General features: G+C 31.6%; 2 protein-coding genes across 6 annotated transcripts; one reads left to right on the forward strand and one right to left on the reverse strand.

Moving 5' to 3' along the window:
- Window positions 1-784: 784 nt before the first annotated feature.
- LOC118440646 (putative maleylacetoacetate isomerase 2) lies at window positions 785-4,993 on the forward strand. Its single transcript, XM_035863984.2, has 5 exons — window positions 785-1,127; window positions 1,563-1,614; window positions 1,830-1,978; window positions 2,057-2,261; window positions 2,383-4,993. Exons 1-5 carry the CDS (start codon window positions 1,110-1,112, stop codon window positions 2,610-2,612), a joined length of 654 nt encoding a protein of 217 aa, XP_035719877.1. The 5' UTR covers window positions 785-1,109; the 3' UTR covers window positions 2,613-4,993.
- A 4,106-nt stretch (window positions 4,994-9,099) lies between these two features.
- pasilla (RNA-binding protein Nova-1-like protein passilla) lies at window positions 9,100-18,914 on the reverse strand. Of its 5 annotated transcripts, none has more exons than XM_035864008.2 (6): window positions 18,651-18,914; window positions 16,222-16,368; window positions 15,968-16,125; window positions 15,529-15,880; window positions 14,897-15,351; window positions 9,100-11,433 (listed from the first exon to the last, which is right to left on the reverse strand). In XM_035864008.2, exons 1-6 carry the CDS (start codon window positions 18,766-18,768, stop codon window positions 11,425-11,427), a joined length of 1,239 nt encoding a protein of 412 aa, XP_035719901.1. In that variant the 5' UTR covers window positions 18,769-18,914; the 3' UTR covers window positions 9,100-11,424. The 5 variants fall into 5 exon arrangements, with proteins under 5 accessions (XP_035719901.1, XP_035719897.1, XP_035719898.1 ...); XM_035864007.2 differs by lacking the exon at window positions 9,100-11,433 and adding an exon at window positions 14,683-14,826; XM_035864004.2 differs by having other exon boundaries at window positions 9,100-15,351.
- Between the last annotated feature and the right edge of the window lie 1,488 nt (window positions 18,915-20,402).

The following is a 20,402-nucleotide window of genomic DNA, read 5'->3' on the forward strand; positions in this document are numbered from 1 at the left end:
ATATAATATTTTTGAGTTACGAAATATGAAATTAGATTTATAAATATAAAATATAGAATGTCCGTATTTTTTTCGGTAAAAATATATAATAAAAGTATTTTCATAATAGAATTGTTAATATAGATTAAATACTAAAGCATGATAACGTAATATCTTTAAACGATAAGATTTTTGAAAAACGTTCCATAGCATAAAAAATCAAGTAAGTAGACAAAATCATAGAACATCAATAATTTTTTTTTTAAAGTTACTTTAGAATAATTTAAAATTATCGCTAAATGAATTTAAAACTAGGAAAAAAATTTTTTAAATGATTAAATTTTCTTTATTTTTAAACGAAAAATCAATTTAGTATAACTTCGAATATTTAGAATAACTATATGTAAGATAATAATATCCGTACAGACTTTAAAACTAAAAGATATAAGGTTAAATAATAAATAAATTTGTGAAATTATATTCCCGATAGTAATCTGTTATTTTATGTATAAATATTAAACAAGATTTAACATTCAACCGAAAATTCTAACATAATTTTTAATATAAATAAGAGATATAAGTTCGAACTATTCCATTTAAATATTTTCATCGATAAATGGGTGCATATGATTGGATCGTTGTTGGAAATATTGTTTTTCTTAAGATCGAAGGGAAAAAAACTTTTTTATTTATTATTACATATGCGTTTATTTAAAATGTAGATTTTCCTTAAATTTAAATCAAATTAAATTTATTAAAGGTTCACAATATCTATGCATGCGAATGAATCGCTCGAAAAAATCATATATGTATGTAAATCTAGTTTTCGGAATACGTCAGGGCCTTCGAAGCGCTACGAACAGTTTTCCGACGTATGGTACCATATCATATCGGAAAGGTGATCGTTGATTGGCTCACGCTTGGTACCTCGTACAGTCCCACACTACCACCCAAAGGCGGTGGAACGGGTTACTTGGCAATCGAATAAAAGGGGGGAAGGAGGAGTGATTTCGCGCGTTGACCGGATTCCGAGTTGTTTCTGATAGATTCGAGAGCTAAGGTGCGTCTATTCTCGTCTGGCTAGAAAGCGTTTGAAAAAAAGGCGATACCTATAATCTCAGTACGACGAGATGTCCGTCATGGGTAAGGTAAGCGAATTATTCAAAATTTAGATATCTCGCTGATCGCTTTGATCACAACTCCCTTCCTCTTTATGTAGCTCAAGGCCTGTGTTATGTCGTTCCTTGATTAGAATTTGATATTTTACTCATTTATACTTGTTGTCTGTTTTCTTGATAATTATTTTGATATTTTAAAATATGATGACCTTGTTCGATGATCTTCTTAAGTCATTTTTTCCAGAATAAATTTGCTTTCTCTCTCTCTTTCTCTCTCTCTCTTTCTCTCTCTCTCTCTCTCTCTCTCTCTCTCTCTCTCTCTCTCTCTCTCTCAATCGGCCTCGAGTTAACATTTGTGTAAATGTATTGGTAACTGGTATCGTTCGTGGTCGGTAAATATAATAAAAGAAAAAAAAAAGAAAATATCTGTTTTTTTTATTTCTTTCTTTTTTTTCCCCATTATAGCCGGTACTCTATTCCTATTGGAGGAGTTCCTGTTCTTGGAGGGTGAGAATTGGTAAGAAAAATAATATTCTTTAATTTAATATAATTGTACACATTTTTACTTTAAATACGTGCAATAATATATTGGAATTGTATATCTGTGTGCATTAAAATTTTTGTCTTTCGTTGTTTATTATATTAATAAAATAGATAAAAGAATATTATAAAATATGTGTTATCTTAATGTTTCATCAGTTAAGTGTATCTTACATATCTTTGTCTTCATAGCATTAAATTTAAAAGAGATACCTTATGACATAAAACCTGTCAGCCTAGTAAAAGGTGGAGGAGAACAACATTGTAATGAGTTCCGTGAAATAAATCCAATGGAACAAGTGCCTGCACTTCATATTGACAATCATACATTGATAGAGTCTGTGAGTATAATGTAAATTATATATTAATGAAATACATTATCTAAATAATTAATAAGTGATTATATTTGTTTTTTCTAGCTTAATATATTACAATATCTGGAAGAGACTAGACCACATCGTCCATTGATGCCAGCTGATCCAGTCAAAAGAGCTAGAGTTAGAGAGATTTGTGAAGTAATAGCTAGCGGTATACAACCTTTGCAGAATTTAGTTGTGCTAATATATGTGGGGGAAGAACGTAAGAAGGAATGGGCACAGCATTGGATAACAAGAGGTTTTACAGGTGGGCAATTTAAATTTTTACATTACAGATAGGAAATTGAAATATTGTATCATTATAATCAATAAACTTATATTTATAAAAATAGAAGTATCAATAATTATTAAAATTCTTTCTTTTACAGCTGTAGAAAAATTGTTGTCTTCCAGTGCAGGCAAATATTGTGTAGGAGATGAAATTACATTAGCAGATTGTTGTTTGGTGCCACAAATTTTCAATGCCAGAAGGTTTCATGTTGATTTGAGACCATTTCCAACAATTTTAAGGGTAGATAGACATTTAGAAGGCCATCCAGCTTTCACTGCAGCTCACCCTAATAACCAGCCTGACTGTCCACCTGAGGCGACCAAGTAGCAAGCAAGGCAGACCACCCTTTTCCTCTTCTAATTCACTGGAAGTATGGAAAGAGGTGGTCCAATTTTTTGTGGTTTGGTAGTGGCAAAAGGTGTTAAAGTACCCATGAGCCTTATTTTGTATCAAATTTACAAAGAAATGACGTTATCAAGAAACTACTCTTTGTATTTATAGAGTAGAATTCACATGCATATAAGATGCGTTTTTGCTTAAATTTTTAATAAGCACAGAGAGCATAACGTTAAATTTGCAACTATATCTTTTGCTAATTTTATATGAAATACATTTACAGGTCCGTAAGATAATGGTACGTTTTCACCTTTTATCACTTTTAAACTACAATTAAGTATTGAAATGGTAGATGATACGGAACATACTATGTATCACTGATACAAGATATTTCATCATCAACATGATCAAACTGTGTGCTATTGTATCAGTTGTTTGAAAACAAAGTGATAGTCGTGCCATTTCTGTACTTAATGAAAGAATAGGAATATTGGCCTATTTTTTTACTTCTGTTATGTTGTTTTGATTATTTTATATGCACAATCAAAATTTACAAAATTTGTCTTCGTACAGCGTTTACATAATATTTTATATAATGTATTAACCTATTAAGAATAGGTTCTGTTGTCTGAAATCAAAAGTTTACTTTTATACTTATAATATAATTTTTCAATTAACTTTGACTCATATAGAATAAGAAAAAGTGTTACTATTTAATAATAGTAAAATATCTTTAAATTTTTTGCTGAAACTAGCATAATGACTGCAACTTCCAGTATATGTAGTATATAAACTTGGAAAGGAAGAGGGAAATTCATAGGAAATGCATTTTATTGAAATTTAACAACAATACTGAGGAATGAAAAGTACAAATCATATTCCTTTTAAAACATTTCCCCTTTAGATACATCTAATTTTGTCGCGCGAGATAACTTTACTAAGTTTTAAATAGTAAAAATTATATATGGTGATTATAATAATTAGGTTATAATTTTTATAGTTAATATTATTTTTAATGTTAAAAACAAACTACGAAGTATTTGTTCTTTGAAAATTACAAAATTTACATCAGGGATATGTCAGATTTACATTTAATTTTCCTTATTTGAGATTAGTATTACTTTTTTCATTTATTATCAGCATATGACTACATTTAGGTTATATTATGATAACTTCATTAAATCAATAATTGAAGTATGGTGAATTATTAATCAAATAGATTTATCATCAAACTTTTCTATATTTTAAGTTTTTTATTGATATAATATTGTGCAATTGATATTACTTGTTTGTGTGTTTTCTATTATGGAAATAGAAATAATAATCAATTATATTTTACCACTGGAACTTTGTTATAAATGCAGGAAGTATAAAAAACTAATTTATATTTACATACTGATCAAGCAAAAATTATGCATATGGCATACAAATGATGAGATAGATATGTAGATAATTTTTTATACAGAACATTTAAATCAAGGACTTGAATACGATCATTGCATTAAATTAACGAGATTTATATACATATCTATGTTGTTTTCCTCAGCTCAGTTTTTTTTGTATATTATCCTTGTCCATATATAAAAGCGCAAACAAGTAATGCACATTACAGTTGTATACAACATAGAATTATCTAATAAATTAAATAAAACATCAAAGCACACGTATTACATAATAAGGAATATGTAATTGAATATTGCGATATATTGATCTTGTTTTTTTTCCTCATTAAAAATAGTTAATCATAATGAGATCAGTAATTTAATGACTGAGAATAAATTCATCACCATTTATATAATTTATATAAAATAAAAATTATACTTACGTTACGAGTACATGGTGAGATATAGTAATCTTTTCTGCAAATTTTAAGGCAAGAATAGTATTTTGCCCAATTACACTGATACAATATGATTATATAAATATAGAGTTACAATATATCACTCTGGCAGTAAAATGTCAAACTTTTATTGGAAGCATTATATAGTTTGATAAAATAATGGCAATAAGCATATTCGTTACAACTTCATGTTGCTATGGTCCTAATTAGATTTTAGGTAGGATTACTTACATAACATTTGTAAAAGAATGTGTGGGAACGTTAGAAGAGCAAATGTGGATCTGTATAATAATGGTAGCATTTTGTCACCATAGTATGATATACATATTTTATAAGTGAAAATGATAGTGTATGTTCATCGCTTATAGGAAGTAATAAATTCTGTGTCATAGCAATGTATATTATTTTGTAGATGCTAAAGTAAAAAATAATGAATTAAGTATATTTGTGACTGTGCACTTATTATTTGAATAAATATACATTTTAATTGTATTGATATAATTTGTACTTATAAGAAGTATAAACATACGTATATTGAGTAGCATTCATTTCAAGAATGTCACTGTTTTGTTATAAAATACATGTTTCATACATCCAATACTTATTTTTACCTTTAAGTTTTAAGATCATTTCCTTTAATCGAAATAATATAAATGTCTTTTTTTCTGAGTAATAATATATATCTAGCAAAAAACATTTTACATAAAAAGTCTTTAATTACAAAGACTTTTAATAATCTTTAATGTTATTAATAATTTTATTTAAAATAATATGATAAATGCTGTTTTTGAACTTCTTTTTGCAATATATTGATGAACTATACTTTTATAATAATCTGTAAATATCGTCTAAGATGTTAATAACTTACCATAAAAACCTCCTTGAAATAATTCCAAAACTTAAAAAAAAAATAATATATAAAACATGCTAATATAAATAATGAGGATTTTGCTTTATAAGGGATTCAAAACAGTTATGGTTTGATAATATTTATAAAGGTATTAAATTTGATGTACATACAAGTGAATAAAATAATACTACAAAAATAGAAATGTTCAAATATGATTTTGTAATAAGCAGCATAACATTGTAAATGTAATATTTTTTAATATCTATTACATTCATATAAAGTGTGTTTGTGTGTGTGTGTATATATATAGCTTGATATATATATACATATATATATATATATATGTATGATATATATATACATATATATATACACATACATACATATATTTATATATTATTTTACAAATTTATATTTTTCATGTTCTATCCAAAATCTACAATACTCAATGACAATCAACATTTTAACATGAATATTTTCACTTGTATTTTCTTAACTTATTATATTTTAATTTTAACAAGTTATTTGCAGCACCTTCTCGCAGATCCTTCAGGTAAAAAAGTATTCATCTTATCTATTGACTAGTTAGGATAACAATATATATATCATTAACTTGCACAGCAATGAAATGCAAAAAGAATTCATAGTATCCATACTTAAAATAAATTTAAAAAAAAAGATGCATATATACAATTATATAAATATCACCTATAAAATGTTTATATATAATTAGATATATATATTACTATAAATAATTAGATAAGAATAATAGAGTAACAGTGACACGTGAAATGATATAATTATTTATATTAATTTCTGTCCAATCATGTGTTGTTAATTATTCTTTTGTATGCATTTTAATGGATTTTTTATATACTTCCATGTCACTATTTCTTTGTCCGATATATTACTCAAATGAATTATTACCAAACAGTCTTTCACCCTGTTGTACTGCAGATAAAATAGTTATATAAATTTTTTTTGTACAGAAATTGATCTTATAAAAAAATACTTACATACTAAGTGTGATTTAAAAATATCTTCATTATGCATAGCATATACCTTATTTATAAATGCATCTTGTCCAATAATTTGATCAAATCCTTGGTAATGATGACTTTTATCAAAACTTAGGAAGGATATATAATTTTACAGATTATGTAAAAATTGTCTACATTTATGATATGTATTATATAATAAAAAATAATATAGAATAGTATTTCAAACCTTCCTAATTTTGACAAAATTACAATAACTTCTGAGATCTTGAGATAATCAAAAAAGTTCAGAATTCTTTTCATAAACAAGTGCTTATCTGCCACATTATATGTGTATATATATACACACACATATATATATATATATACATATGCATACATAAATATACGGATATGTATATATATATATTTATTTATTTATTTATTTCACAGAATAGAATCCGATATAGACAAAAAAGAATTCAGTGAATGTGAAATAGTGTATATGGTGACCATACAGCGACATTGAATGGATAAATGGATGGATGTATGGATGGTGGCTAGGTCATGAAATGAAGAACAACAGAATGCATTTAATGAGCGATTGTTTATTATGTTCTTATGATCACTTGTCATACAGGTAACGATGCTTTTCATGAATGAAAATAGTTAATATATTATGTTTATTTATAATTATTTAACATTGAATGGAATAAATTGATGATGAAAGAATAACAATTTATGAATGTAAATAAATGTTGTTAGCGTGTAAAGTAATATTAGGATAGATTCAAAGTGCTGTGAACTAATTTACTTCGTTGATAACAATAATGGTGCCCAATAGGTAATGTTAGGACATCTATTTAACAACAAAAAAATATAGAATAATTGTATCCAATAGATACAACATTAATAAATAGAAAAAGGGAACGTTACGAGTCACGTGATACGTAACAATCGATACATATTTAATTAGTTGTGAAAATTCTTTGTCATGACATGTTTATAACAATTTTGAATAGAATGTTGTTAATGTCATTTAAACATCCTCTATGTGGACACTTATCGCATCATCGGTAAGAATACCATACTATTAAGCGTTCAAACAACAAATGCATATAGCAATGTTGTTATTCACTCGTTACATTTCTAACTTGCCATTGTTACTTGAAACATAAAAGTTACAAGTTTTCGCTTAATAAATATATCTTTAACCAACCATACAAAGGTACATTTGATGAGATACTAAGAACGTAATAAAAAATAACATTGCATTTGTGCTTAATACAATAGCATTTGGAAGGAAATTGTAAAACGTAGAACAATATTCGCGAATCTTTTTCTTTTATAATAATATAAACTTTGAAGTTTTCAGAAATTATTGTGGCCAGGTCATATATATGTATGCGGTATGTTGTGTGTGCGTGTGTGTGTGTGTGTATGTGTGTGTATGTACATATATATATATATCTTTTTTAATAGCACAGTTATGCTCATTTGCCTGATTTTCTTTCGACAGTTTACACGTGCGTTCAATAATTTGTAATTTATCGAAAACTTTGTTAATTCTATTTTCTTTAAAGCGTATTTACGAAGAACCTGTTAGTACAAGTTATAGTAGTATTAGTTTTTCTTTCATACTCAAAGGTAAATTACAGTGTTTTCTGGAAAAGAAACACTGAAATATTAAAAAATACAATTTTGCTCACTGCCCGCAATGCACCATTTTATATTCTGTTCAAGTGAACTGTGTAAAGTGTGTAATCATAGCATAAATGATGTTAGAATGTGTTTGCCTAAATGTGCAGTATAATTTATAATGTGGAAAATATATGATACGCAAGATTGTGTCCTTAAATTACTTTATAGCCAAAGGAATGTAAGATACAATACTTGATGATCGTATCTCATCAGTAATGAATGAATATTTATGGTACCTCTGCAGCCAGCTGCTCTTATTTCAGATATCGTGGAAGATAATTTCTATTTCTAATTGGGACAATAATTAAGGTGTGAACATATAAAGGTAAAGCACAATGTCGCACTGCGTTATGTGTGGAACCTTCTACTTGCATGTAGGCATGTGATTTTGACACTGTTTTAAGTGTAAATGTTTTTTGTATGTATGATCAATTTATGAATGTAACTGTGCACATATGCGCATCTGTGCACTTGTGACTTAGCAATATAACTACTTATATTCAACAAGGTACTTAATATCTTTTTTTATCCCCGAGCTGCTATGTGCTACTTCTACCTCAACAATAACGATCTTCTTCAAGTTTTTACATATGCTTACCCAAAATAATATACCATATTAATAGTCTAAATCTAATTCTCACTTCCAATAAAATAACATTACATACAATTTTGTACAATCCTTCTAAATTTTTATAATGAATGCTCCTGTTGTCCAGATATTGTGTTTCATTTATGAAATTTTGCAATGTTATAATAATGATACTGAATAATGACAACAAAATTTATGATATGAAAAATATTCCACATCTTGTGTGCACTGCTATTTTGTATATACTGACCAAAGATATAAATTATATATTCAATTTTAATAAATTTTTTTAAACATAACTTTATTTATGAAATGCATTTTTTTCCACAAAAAATTATATAAATTGTATTATATATTATTTATAGTTATAAATTGAAAAATTTATAGAGAATATTTTAGAGAATATTTTTAATAAAGAATAATAAATAATATATTCTATTCCTACTACAACCATTGCTCGTACAATGCTTCATACAATGCTTACAATATAAATATTTAATGAGAAAAAAAAATAATTCGTCTAATATTTTAAAGTTTGGTCAGTATTTATATATTATACAGTAATATATTGTTCATCAGTATTAATTATATACAAAACAGCAATGCACAACACTATAACAACTCTATTTGTAATAGAGCATTTATCAAAGTCATTCTGTGCAATTTATGCTTAATATAATTTAATAATCTTTTTCGCATTATATTTAACACACTCCAATTATTGTTACACTCCTTTTACTCTATTGTCAATCAATGCAATTCAATAAATGATTTTTGTGACTTTTTCTATTATAATTCTTAATATAATAAATCTTAATATAGTATTAGAATTTATATTAATTTTCATGGCTATTGTGAATTCGCCTTATTATTTAAAAATTTAATCATAGTTAATATTTGCAAGAAATGGCAGTAAAGTAATTTTTAGAGAAACAATATTATTAGATGACTAAATGCAACATTTCTTTAGATAAAACAATGTTAATAATTGCAAATAGCCAATTAATGATGTAAATTTTCACATAGAAGAAACGATTGTAGGCCTTTGTCATGATCTCCATTCATATTTTTTTTCATAAACTGTTGTTTTAGTTCATAAATTTCATTGAACGTGTCATTTTAACATATACACACACTATGAATGAATATTATTGTATTATTTAAAAACAAACTCATAAATATTATATTGTTGAATGAAAAAAGTGGAAAAAAATCAATAACATAATTTCTTTATGAGTTAAATTATTACGATTTTATAAATTTCGAAAATTATAGACAATAGGTGAATAATTTTTTTTATAATTTGAGAAAACGTTACGTTTTTTATTGTTAATTTTTACCAGATATATGTATATACTTCCATCAAAATTAATATTGTTCTACTTTATAGAATCTTTAATAAAATGCAACAATATTGAAACCGAAATCGAATCTTCATCGGAAGTGTTGATACTACTGTTATAATATTTAACTCGTTTTTCCACGATGATATTATTAATTGAAAACTAATATTTTGTATAATGCAAACTAAACGATCGATAAAGGTATTTTATAATACTTTATAACAAGATTTTATATATAATGAGAAATAAGTATAGTCCGACTTTATTCAAAACAATCTGCACTTTGCAGAATATACACATCTTTAACAACACGTTCTACTGTCAAAGTGTCAACAAGTGTGGCTGATGGTGGTATCAATATGGCACTAAAGTGATTGGATGGAACACAAATGTAATGTAGAAATTTTCCTGGTATCAAATATTTGTTGATTTTTCAGATACTTACTATGTAACAATAAGATATTGTTATTTTTTTCTTATAAAGATTAATGTAATCTATGCGAGAGTGGAGTGATGGATGATGGAGCATGATTCAGGATGTAGCCTAGCACACACAGCCAAGTAATGTGACACGCATGTCATCTCGTGTGATAACATGTGTCAAATTCAATTATAGTTACTGTAACAATAGTCATATTAGAATTGAGGCGAGTCAATGCAATTCCTACAGTTCCCTGATTACTACACTACATCTCCACGTGCGAGAGCATAATTATTTACTCACTCGGTAGATACTTCAAATATTTCATCCTTATTAATTAAAATGTTGAAACTGTAACGATAATTTCATAAGAGATTTAAGAGACTACCTACACACCTATATCTAATAATTCTGTATAACTAAATATTACGACACACACAGAGATCATGTCGCATAGTTACTTATTGAGTTAGTGGATGAAATATCTCAAACTGTACAAAAACAAAGTGTTACATGAAGTAAGACTCATCTAAGATCAACAATGACTGCCGGCTCGTGGATACAACACTGAATTCTCCTTTAAACAACTCGTAGGTAACTGGTTGTCGAACCAATACTGTTTTGCCACTTCATGTACATTGTTATTGCCTTTATTTCAAAAAATAACTGTACAATGTAGAGCCAATTAGATAGTATCTAATGGTACCTTTATAAGTGTTATCTAAACATAACTAACATCTAAATGTTAGTATTATCAGAATAATTTAACAAAATATATACCGATAATAGAAAGCAGTTACTTGTACTATATGCCAGTGGCACAAATTGAGGTACTTAGAAAAGACTCTAGTCACATCCACTTTTCTATGCAATTGGACAATTCTTCACTATATGCAACTCTGATTTCTGTACAGAATTTTACACTTCGGCATTATATAACACGCACACCTTAATAAATGTAGCATTAAAGGAGTACTTACTATACATTCATTTGATTTACGTACACATGCAAATATTGTCACATATGTAGAAAGAAGCTCCATTCTTGACTTCTCCTTGCCGGTGAACTTTTGTAATCCAAGTTATTTTTCCTGCGCAAATAAATTCTACAGTTTTAAAACGCTTAATATATTGTGGCATTTTTCATGTACTGGCTGCTGGTAAAAATATCCCTTTATCAACTCCATCACAGCTAGTCTTAAACATATTCTGTCCTACTAAGGAATGTGTTAACTTGAAAAAATCTACGACACATAATTTATGCTACCCACAAGTTGTTTTACATAGAGAGATATATTGTTTTAATGAGTAATTTAAATTTTCTGAAAAGCTAATACATAAAAATATGTTTGTTTCACTACTTATGTTTGTAATGTGATTATGACAATTATGATTTGGAATATAACGAGTAGAAAAAAGTTGAAATGATCTGTAAATTTTGTGTGTCCAATAAAATATTTTTTTAAGTGACAAAATGATTAACTATTAGGAAATGATATTTCTTTTTTTGTGATTATTGATATTTTTTTTTTTATAAATTCTATAATATATGTAAATACCGGCAGTCAAAAAAAAGAAAGTTTGCATAGAGATTTTGAAAACGCGAAAGGAAGAATAGTAATATAAGATTAACAATAATCAATGATAGATATAATATAATGACGTGATGATAATTAGTAAAACATTACTATGATATAATTAATATAGAGAAATATTATGCTGCCAATAATATAAATAGCATCAGAGCTATTAAAATAGACTAATTCACAAATTAAATTAATGCTATAAATTACATTTATGTATTCTATTAGAATTTTATAACAATTCTATCTACAGCAAACTAATATTTTTTGCATTTTATGGTGCCTGTGTGACTTCAATGCGTTTGGACAACACAGTAATGTTAATCGACACATAGAATTTATGGTTAAACATAAACCTGTTCTTTCATTTGCGGACGCAAATATTTTATCAACAATATTATAATATCATTCCACTACCTATAATGTGTATGTGTACGTGTTTATTGTGTTGTGTATGCGTAATATGCGTGAATACGCGTCTCATTTATATCTCAAATAATATGAATTCTCTTTTTGTAAGTCTATGTCAATCTCTTCGTGTATATATATACGCATCTTTATATATATATATATATATATATTTATATATAGATATATTTCTCTCTCTCTGTAATATATTATTATTTTATCATTTTTACTGTTATTACTCATGTTATGCGATATTTATAAATGTACAAGTCATTATTTTTAAGAGCGGTGAGCCAGCGCCTCCAGCTATGAATTGTACTCATGTACACTTATACATTTCATTAGACGCTACAGCTAATAATTTTAGTCACTAGTTTTGCTATACCCATTATTAATTACCACCTATCTTATATCACCCCATCCTATTACCTACCCGCAAAGATAAAGTGATTTGAAACGTCAGTATTAGCCCTCTTTTATAAAAGAGTAAACACAGACTGCATTCGATCGAACACCATCATATTGAAACAAGAGTTCCAAATAGTTTTACATTACACAGTGACCCCACTCTGTTTAAAAACAGTAATTATATGGGTCTGCTTTGAGTTTTGCTCAGATTAATATGAATAAACTTGACAAGATTCTACATAAACTGTCATACAAATCTCAGGAATGTATGACGTGATGATATTTCACTCTCATATGTAAGAAACATATAATTTTTTGTAATATAATGAATTGTGAAGTATATGACATAATTCCAATCAAATAGCAAATGTTTTATATAAAAAATTATATAGTGGATGAAAGCAGTGTTCAGCAATAACAGTAACTTGCACACAAATATGCACAAAAATTATTTTTACAATGTAGACAATGTACAAAGTGATATAATGTATGTATGTATGTATGTATGTATGTATGTATGTATGTATGTATGTATGTATGTATGTATGTATTTATGTATATATATATGTATGTATGTATGTTTTATGTATTATCATGTTAGTTCTATTTATTACTACATTGTGAAATAACATGAAAATTTTCTAGCAATATATTAAATTTATTTCCATTTAATTAATATATCTCAAAATTAAAAATAATTAGACGAGTGTTTAATATATTAATTATATTTCTAAAAACCAAGGAACCAACTCTGTGCAGTTAAGCTATGGAAATATTTGTTATTATTATAAGAAAAGTAATCATTTTAATGGATATGACATATAGGCTTTTACCGTTAAGTGAGTATATGATGAAGAATAAAGTCAAAAATTATGCTACTTTTGAGTATACTTATCTAAATATTACACAAAATAGATAAAATTCTATTAATGCATGGATCCAACGATTTAGAGTTAAAAATGATACTTGGCAATGGTGAATGATTATTCTTTATGTACTTAACTGGTCCAGCCAGCTTTGATATATAAATATATGTTCATATTTAGAATAGCTCTTATTCTGTATGCATATTCAACTTCAAGCCAAGTCATCTTTAACTTGTATATGGAAAATCTTTGGTTTTGGCAAGGTATTACTCTATACTTAACATGCTTCTTTAAGTAACATGTTAAGTGAGTAAGATCTTGTTTAGCCTAGACATTTGCTATTTAAGGAACAATTTAACATAATAATTTAGATATGATAAAACAAAAATGAATTTTTTTTATGAAACTGAGTGAAATACTCACGTCTCATTTAAAGACTTTCAAATGAGTTCTGTATGACATAAATTTCAAGTAATATTCAGTCAATGTACTATTAAAAACAGAAAGAAGAAAGATGATTCTCCGTAGCATCTAGCCACATATCTTAAAGGTTTGTGGCCAAGCATACCACATCTAGTTCATAGCAGTTTTGTCGGATCACCTGTCAATATATTATATCGTATAACTAGATATATTATGTGACTCTGATGTAGTACGTGTGTATTATATGTGATAAAGCCCCGTAATGTGGTGTATCACAGAACAATTGTAGTAGTTATCATATAACATATAATATTTATATCATAATAACCTTAAAAGATAGATCAATGTTGACGAGCCATGATGGATGCATGAACAGTGATGAGAGAATGCAAGCGCTATAGTGATGCAGCGATAGATGACAACGGGTGGTAGGTGGTGGTAGTGGACAAGTGTTAAAGAAAGGAGAAAGGAGCTGCCGTAGCATCTCAAAGTGTGAAGAGGCGAACAACGGAGCCCGATAATGGAGATGATCAAGAATGCTGTACTTGAAATCAGTGAATCATACTGGCGATGGCATTTTGACGTGCTCGTTTTGCTTCCTCTTCACTAATCCTCTGCTCGATCAAGTATTGAGCAGTGCCGATCGCATTGGGATAACCCGTGATAGTCACTATGCGGTTCCTGGTACCAGGGGCAAACATGCCTTTCTTAGAGATTTGTATGTTGGCGCCACTTAGGTGCTGAATCTCAATGAGGGCACGACCACCGGGTCCCAGAATAGCTCCCACTATAACCTCTGCAATTTCTATGTCTACTTTCTTGGTCTCCTTGTTGTTGGCGTCTACCTGTGTAGGACTCTTACTTACAAGTGATAACTGGTTTGTGCCCAGACCAAATGAATTGTTGTTCAGATGAATAGCACTGGCAGCAGTGTTGTTCTGTCTAAATGGATCGAAAGGCTCGTATCTATCAAGTGTATTGCGTGGAGTAGGTGAAGTAGATCCCAGCGCAGGAACTGTTCCAATTGGCCCGAAGACTCCACCATTATTATTAGAACCATTGGCTGTTGTGGTGCTATCCATTGGATTTCCCAAATAACTCATACTTGATGGCATTCCAATACCCATCCCAAGGATATTGTATTTTGCGAGAGTAGCAATGGCGGTTAAAATTTCAGTAGCAGCAGGTTCTGAGAAACCTGTTGTACGTAAGTTCAGCTTTATATGTTCTAAAAGTTGTGTTGTTACTGGAGCTGTACCAGCAGTGATAGCAGCACCTAAATTCAAGTTAAGGCTCAGTCCAGCGCCATTCAAGAGACTTACTGTAAAAAACCAAATCACAGAATACACAATGTGTTTGTATTACTGATTTAACAACTATACACTAAAGTTTAATATAAATTTTCCTTAAATATCAAATTTACAAAATTTGAATTGTAAATATGATGAAATGAACATAAAAGTGAAAAAAATATACTTATAATCAAATTATATTTTACCTGTATTAAGACCAGCCGTAGAAGTATATGTAGGTGTACTTGTTGGAGCTTGAGCATAAGGACTGCCTGTAGGATTGTAATTGGCAACAGGGCCACTTACATCAGCATAACTAACGTTTAAACATGTTCCACTTTGTGGATCATCTGCTACCTTTGCTAGGATCATCAATAATGCATTTCGATTATTTTCCTTTTCCCCTATTACTGTGATACATCGTTCTTGAAGAGATAAATCTTTAGCTTTTTGACTAATTTGAACATAAGAGCCAGATTCTTCTTTAATTTGTTTAATATAATTTCCACCTTTTCCTATAATCATACCCGCAGTGCTGTTAGGCACTAAGATTTTTACCTAAAATATTATTAATCATTTAACAACTCTTTATATCATATAAAATCATTACATTTAACAGGATTAAATATCATTACAATATCATACCTGTTTATCTCTTTCTGCCATTGCTTTACCAGATTCAAAATCCACTGTTGTTTTTGACGTAAGATCTGGCTTCTCTCGAATTTTTTCCATAATGAAATCCATGACAGACATTATAGCTTCGATACTACCAGTTATTAAACATACTCTCTCTGTAGTGCCTATAATAGAATAATTAAATCATAAGTTATAAACAAAATAGAAAATTATAATATTAATAGTATATATCATTACAAAGACAAGCATAGATCAAGTACCTGGATAAAAATCATGTGATTTAGACATTTTGACTCTTGCTCCTGTATCTTTTTGGAGTTGTGCAATAGTTTCTCCACCTTTCCCAATGATTGCACCAGCGGCCACACCAGGGACCAATACTTTGAGATGATACGTTCCATCTCCTCCTACAAATATTCCATAACAACTTCTGCACAACAATGTGTCAATGTATTTAATTAAAAACCTATATAAGGCCTATTTATTAATACATGTATTACAATCAAAATATTATGAAAGCTAATAAAAAAAAATTTTATAAAAGCAGTGCTTAGGTTAGACTGATTAGCGATCTTTAATATAAAACTATATTCCAATGTTCTATTTTCAAAGATCTCCGAATAATATACATAGAATAAAGCATATTATAATAGATGGTAATTTTGGATAAAATTTTTAAATCGCTTAATAAAACCCGAAGAAAAAAAAAGACATTGCTGTGAAATACGAGAGATAATTGGCGCGAATAATCTCAACGTAAAGATAATACAACGTAGGAGAATCACAAACTCGATACGAAGTCGCAAACGTACCGTACTTATCGCGATCGAGAGACGAAAGGGATGGCGTTGATAAGAAAGACGAAAATATGCACGGAACGACATAAAGGTGAAAAGAAGGAAGTGAAGGTTCAAAGGAGAGACGTGATTCGGAAACACAATGGGATTGGCACGAAGTTTTGATGCGCTGAAGGCAAACAGCTGTTTGACAGATGGAAGCCCCGTGCGCTCGCTCGTTCGCTCGCCTCGCATCGACCTTGACCCGCAACCTCGGCGGCGAAACGGTGCGTGGTACCTGACAACTCACCGATACGCCACATCCTAGTAACTCTGCCACTTTGCGTCTAACACGGCAGTGGTGGCCGTGTCTGTGGTGGTAGTGGTAATGGCGGTGGTGGCGACGATGACGACGGTGTGGAGGTGGCGGCGACGACGGCGGCAGCGGTAGCAGGCAGCAACGACGACGTAGGCGGAGAGGCGATGGCAGACACGATGCCAGAAGCGAGAGTAAAGTAAAAGAGCAGGAAAAGAAGAAGAAATAATAGAGGTAGACACGATATTGGGTTCCTTGGAAGAACGAGCTTTTCCGAGAAGAACGTTACTGTATTATGGGAATCCGATGGCAGAGGTAATGAACGAGAGGAATAGACGAAAAGATGACACGATGTATATGTGATGGATGACATAAAATATGATACGCGACTCGCGTCCGCCGACGGTATCGTAGCTTCGTCGTCCTTGTTGTCGTCCTTGTTGTACACCGATGTGAAAGAAATAAGAAAGAAAAGATGAGGAGAAGGTAATAAATAAAAAGAATGTGGAATCAACGACGACTCTAGCGCGAGCAAAGGTACTAACTGCCGCGAGATTGATGACGAAGTTGCAGAGTCACGAAACTGTCGACCGTCTTGTCACGATCCTCCATTAAAGTCAACGACGAGCGTATCGCGATCGCAGCTCGACCATCCGCTCGCGCCGACGAAAAACGCCACTCTCCTTCTCTTTTCTTATTCTCACGCGAACGAGAAAAAAAAGAGAGAGAGAAAACTCGAAAACACACGCGACGCGTCGTCGCGCGGCGCACGACGTTGACGTTGACGTTGCTTGGTGTCGACGTCGACCTCGTCGTCGTCGGTTGCCGTTCGTTCGACGCAGCGCGACTCCACAACGAAACAAACCGGATAGATAAAATGCGCGCGCGAGAAAGAGAGAGAGAGAGAGAGAGAGAGAGAGAGAGAAAGAGAGAGAGAAGGAGAGAATGAAGAGGACGAGAAGGAGACGTGGCATGAAAGGATGCGCAAATCGCTGTGCGACGTACCGCGTTCTCGCCTCGATCTATGGAGACATTCGCCAATCGTTTAAAGTGAAAAACGAAAGGGAATGGTCGATCGGTCGTTGAGCGGCATGATGGACATCGAGACTTTTGCGACCGTCGGTCGAGCGTTCTAAAGAGCGAACAAGCAGAGAGAGAGAGAGAGAGAGAGAGAGAGAGAGAGAGAGAGAGAGAGAGAGAGAGAGAGAGAACGAGCGCGCGAAGCGATCGCTGTGTCAACAGCAGTAATCACCAACAAGATTGTCAAAGACGCGCGTGAAAACAAGAAATAAAGCGAAAAAGACGAATGTGACGAATTAATCGACAAGGAAGAAGGAAATGCATTGATGTTTAAATAGATGGATGGATGGATGGATAGATGGATGGATGGATGGATGGATGGATGGATGGATGGATGGATGGGCGGGTGGGTGGTTGGATGGATGGACGGACGGTCGAACGAATAGAAAGAGAGAGAGGAGGGAGGAGGAGTGGGGGAGGAAAAAGAGAATCGTGCGTGCGACCACCGAGTTACAATGCGCATGAGAAAAAGTCTTCGTATGAAAGAATCGTCGCAGAGGACGTTCTATGAGATTACCTGATCCATAGTGAGACCTTTTCGTCGCGCCATCCTCCGCGTCGCAGTCGAGCGGTCGCTTTCTGGAGTCTGCGATCTCTGGGGAGGGACACGTCTCCATTCCTGAATCGGCGGCCATCTTGGTTCGGTCGTTCAGCGCAGCGCACACACCAGGTTACTACACTAGCACACACACACACGCACGCAAATAGGAAAAGATGGAGGGAAGGAGAAGAAAGAGTGAGAGAGAGAAAGAGAGAGAGAGGGAGAGAGAGAGAGAGAAGCAAGAGCGATAGAGCGACGGGAACGGTGCACTCTTCCAATCGCGAAGAGTAGTAGAAAGGAAAGAGAGAGAGAGAGAAAGAAAAAAATACAGTATATATGTACGAGAGATAGAAAGAGAAAGAGAGACGTCTGTCGACGAGGGGGGCCAGGTGTCGTGGGTTGAGCGACGAGCGGTCAGCCAGAGGAGCTACCACCACTCACGATTTTTTCTAATGAATCGAATCGGACGAACGAATATACGAACGGACGAATGTACGCACGAACACGAGCTTACTGATGGATTTTTAAGATGACGGATGGGAGACGTACCGCGGACGTACGCACGCACCGTACGAACGAACGAACAAATGACACACGCTCGCGGGCTGCCGCGTCTCACTGGCAACTGCTCGCGCGCGGCTCCCTTGCCAACCAGCTGGTTTGATATCCGATGGTGCGTGCTTCGGCTCTCGCGTTCCTCTCTCAAGCGCGCGCACCATCTTTCTCTCTCTCTCTCTCTTTTTCTCTTTCTATTCCCCTCTACTCTCTAGTCTGCATCTCTGTCTCTCTCTTTCTTTCTCTCGCACGCCATTCGGTACGACCCAAGCACTAGAGGCGCCTCTCTCTTTCCCACCGTGCAGACCTCGCGGGCTTTCTTCGTGTAGGGCCGTAATATCCTACTTTGGTACCCTAACCTGTACGACGCTCTGTTTCCGGACAGTATCGTATCTTTCTTGTACATTGAACGTTTATATTTTTTCGATTTCCCGAAGCAAAGGTCGCGCCAAATCGACGATAAAATATCGTTAGACGATATCTCGCATACATTACAAATGGGTTAAGCACATCGAAGACACGAAAAACATAAGATAACTGGTAAGAACTTAAAAGTAGGTCGTCGATTTAGGAACGAAACATCGAATGATGACCTAATAAAATTTAGAATAATCGAATGTCATGAGCAATAGTTAGATCGAATTGACCGATCTCGAAGGCGATAATTTCCCTTCTCTTTCGACATCACCGTTCCCTTCTCATTTAATTATTTGAGTTTAAATACGTACTAGCGGGAAATTTGTATTTATTCGAACGAAACGAATTTCGGTCGCGTTGCGTCGTAAGGTGGAACAACGTGAGTCACTATTGTGTTTTAATTTTTGCTCTACTTTTTCGATCTCGTAAGATTAGAGCCACGTATTACAATGGAAAAAATATTCGATATAAAACGAGAACGATATATGTTTATATATTTTTATTCGATGGAACAATTTTAAAATCATTATTCTCGAGTACTAATATCGTTCGTAAAAGTGTATAAATAAATAAATAAATAAGGAAGGGAAAAAACAGTTAAGTAATAATTAACCTAATAAATATAGGCAGAGCTTAGTTATACAAAAAAATGTGCATTTATATTTTAAATTAAACAGTAATGGTGTTGGTTGCATGCAATTATCTATATTGTATATTAAACAAATGTTCATGTGTTAACTATAGTTGCAGAAATGT

Source organism: Vespa mandarinia, chromosome 7 (assembly GCF_050613455.1).
Source record: "Vespa mandarinia isolate Hongniang chromosome 7, ASM5061345v1, whole genome shotgun sequence".
Taxonomy (NCBI): domain Eukaryota; kingdom Metazoa; phylum Arthropoda; class Insecta; order Hymenoptera; family Vespidae; genus Vespa; species Vespa mandarinia.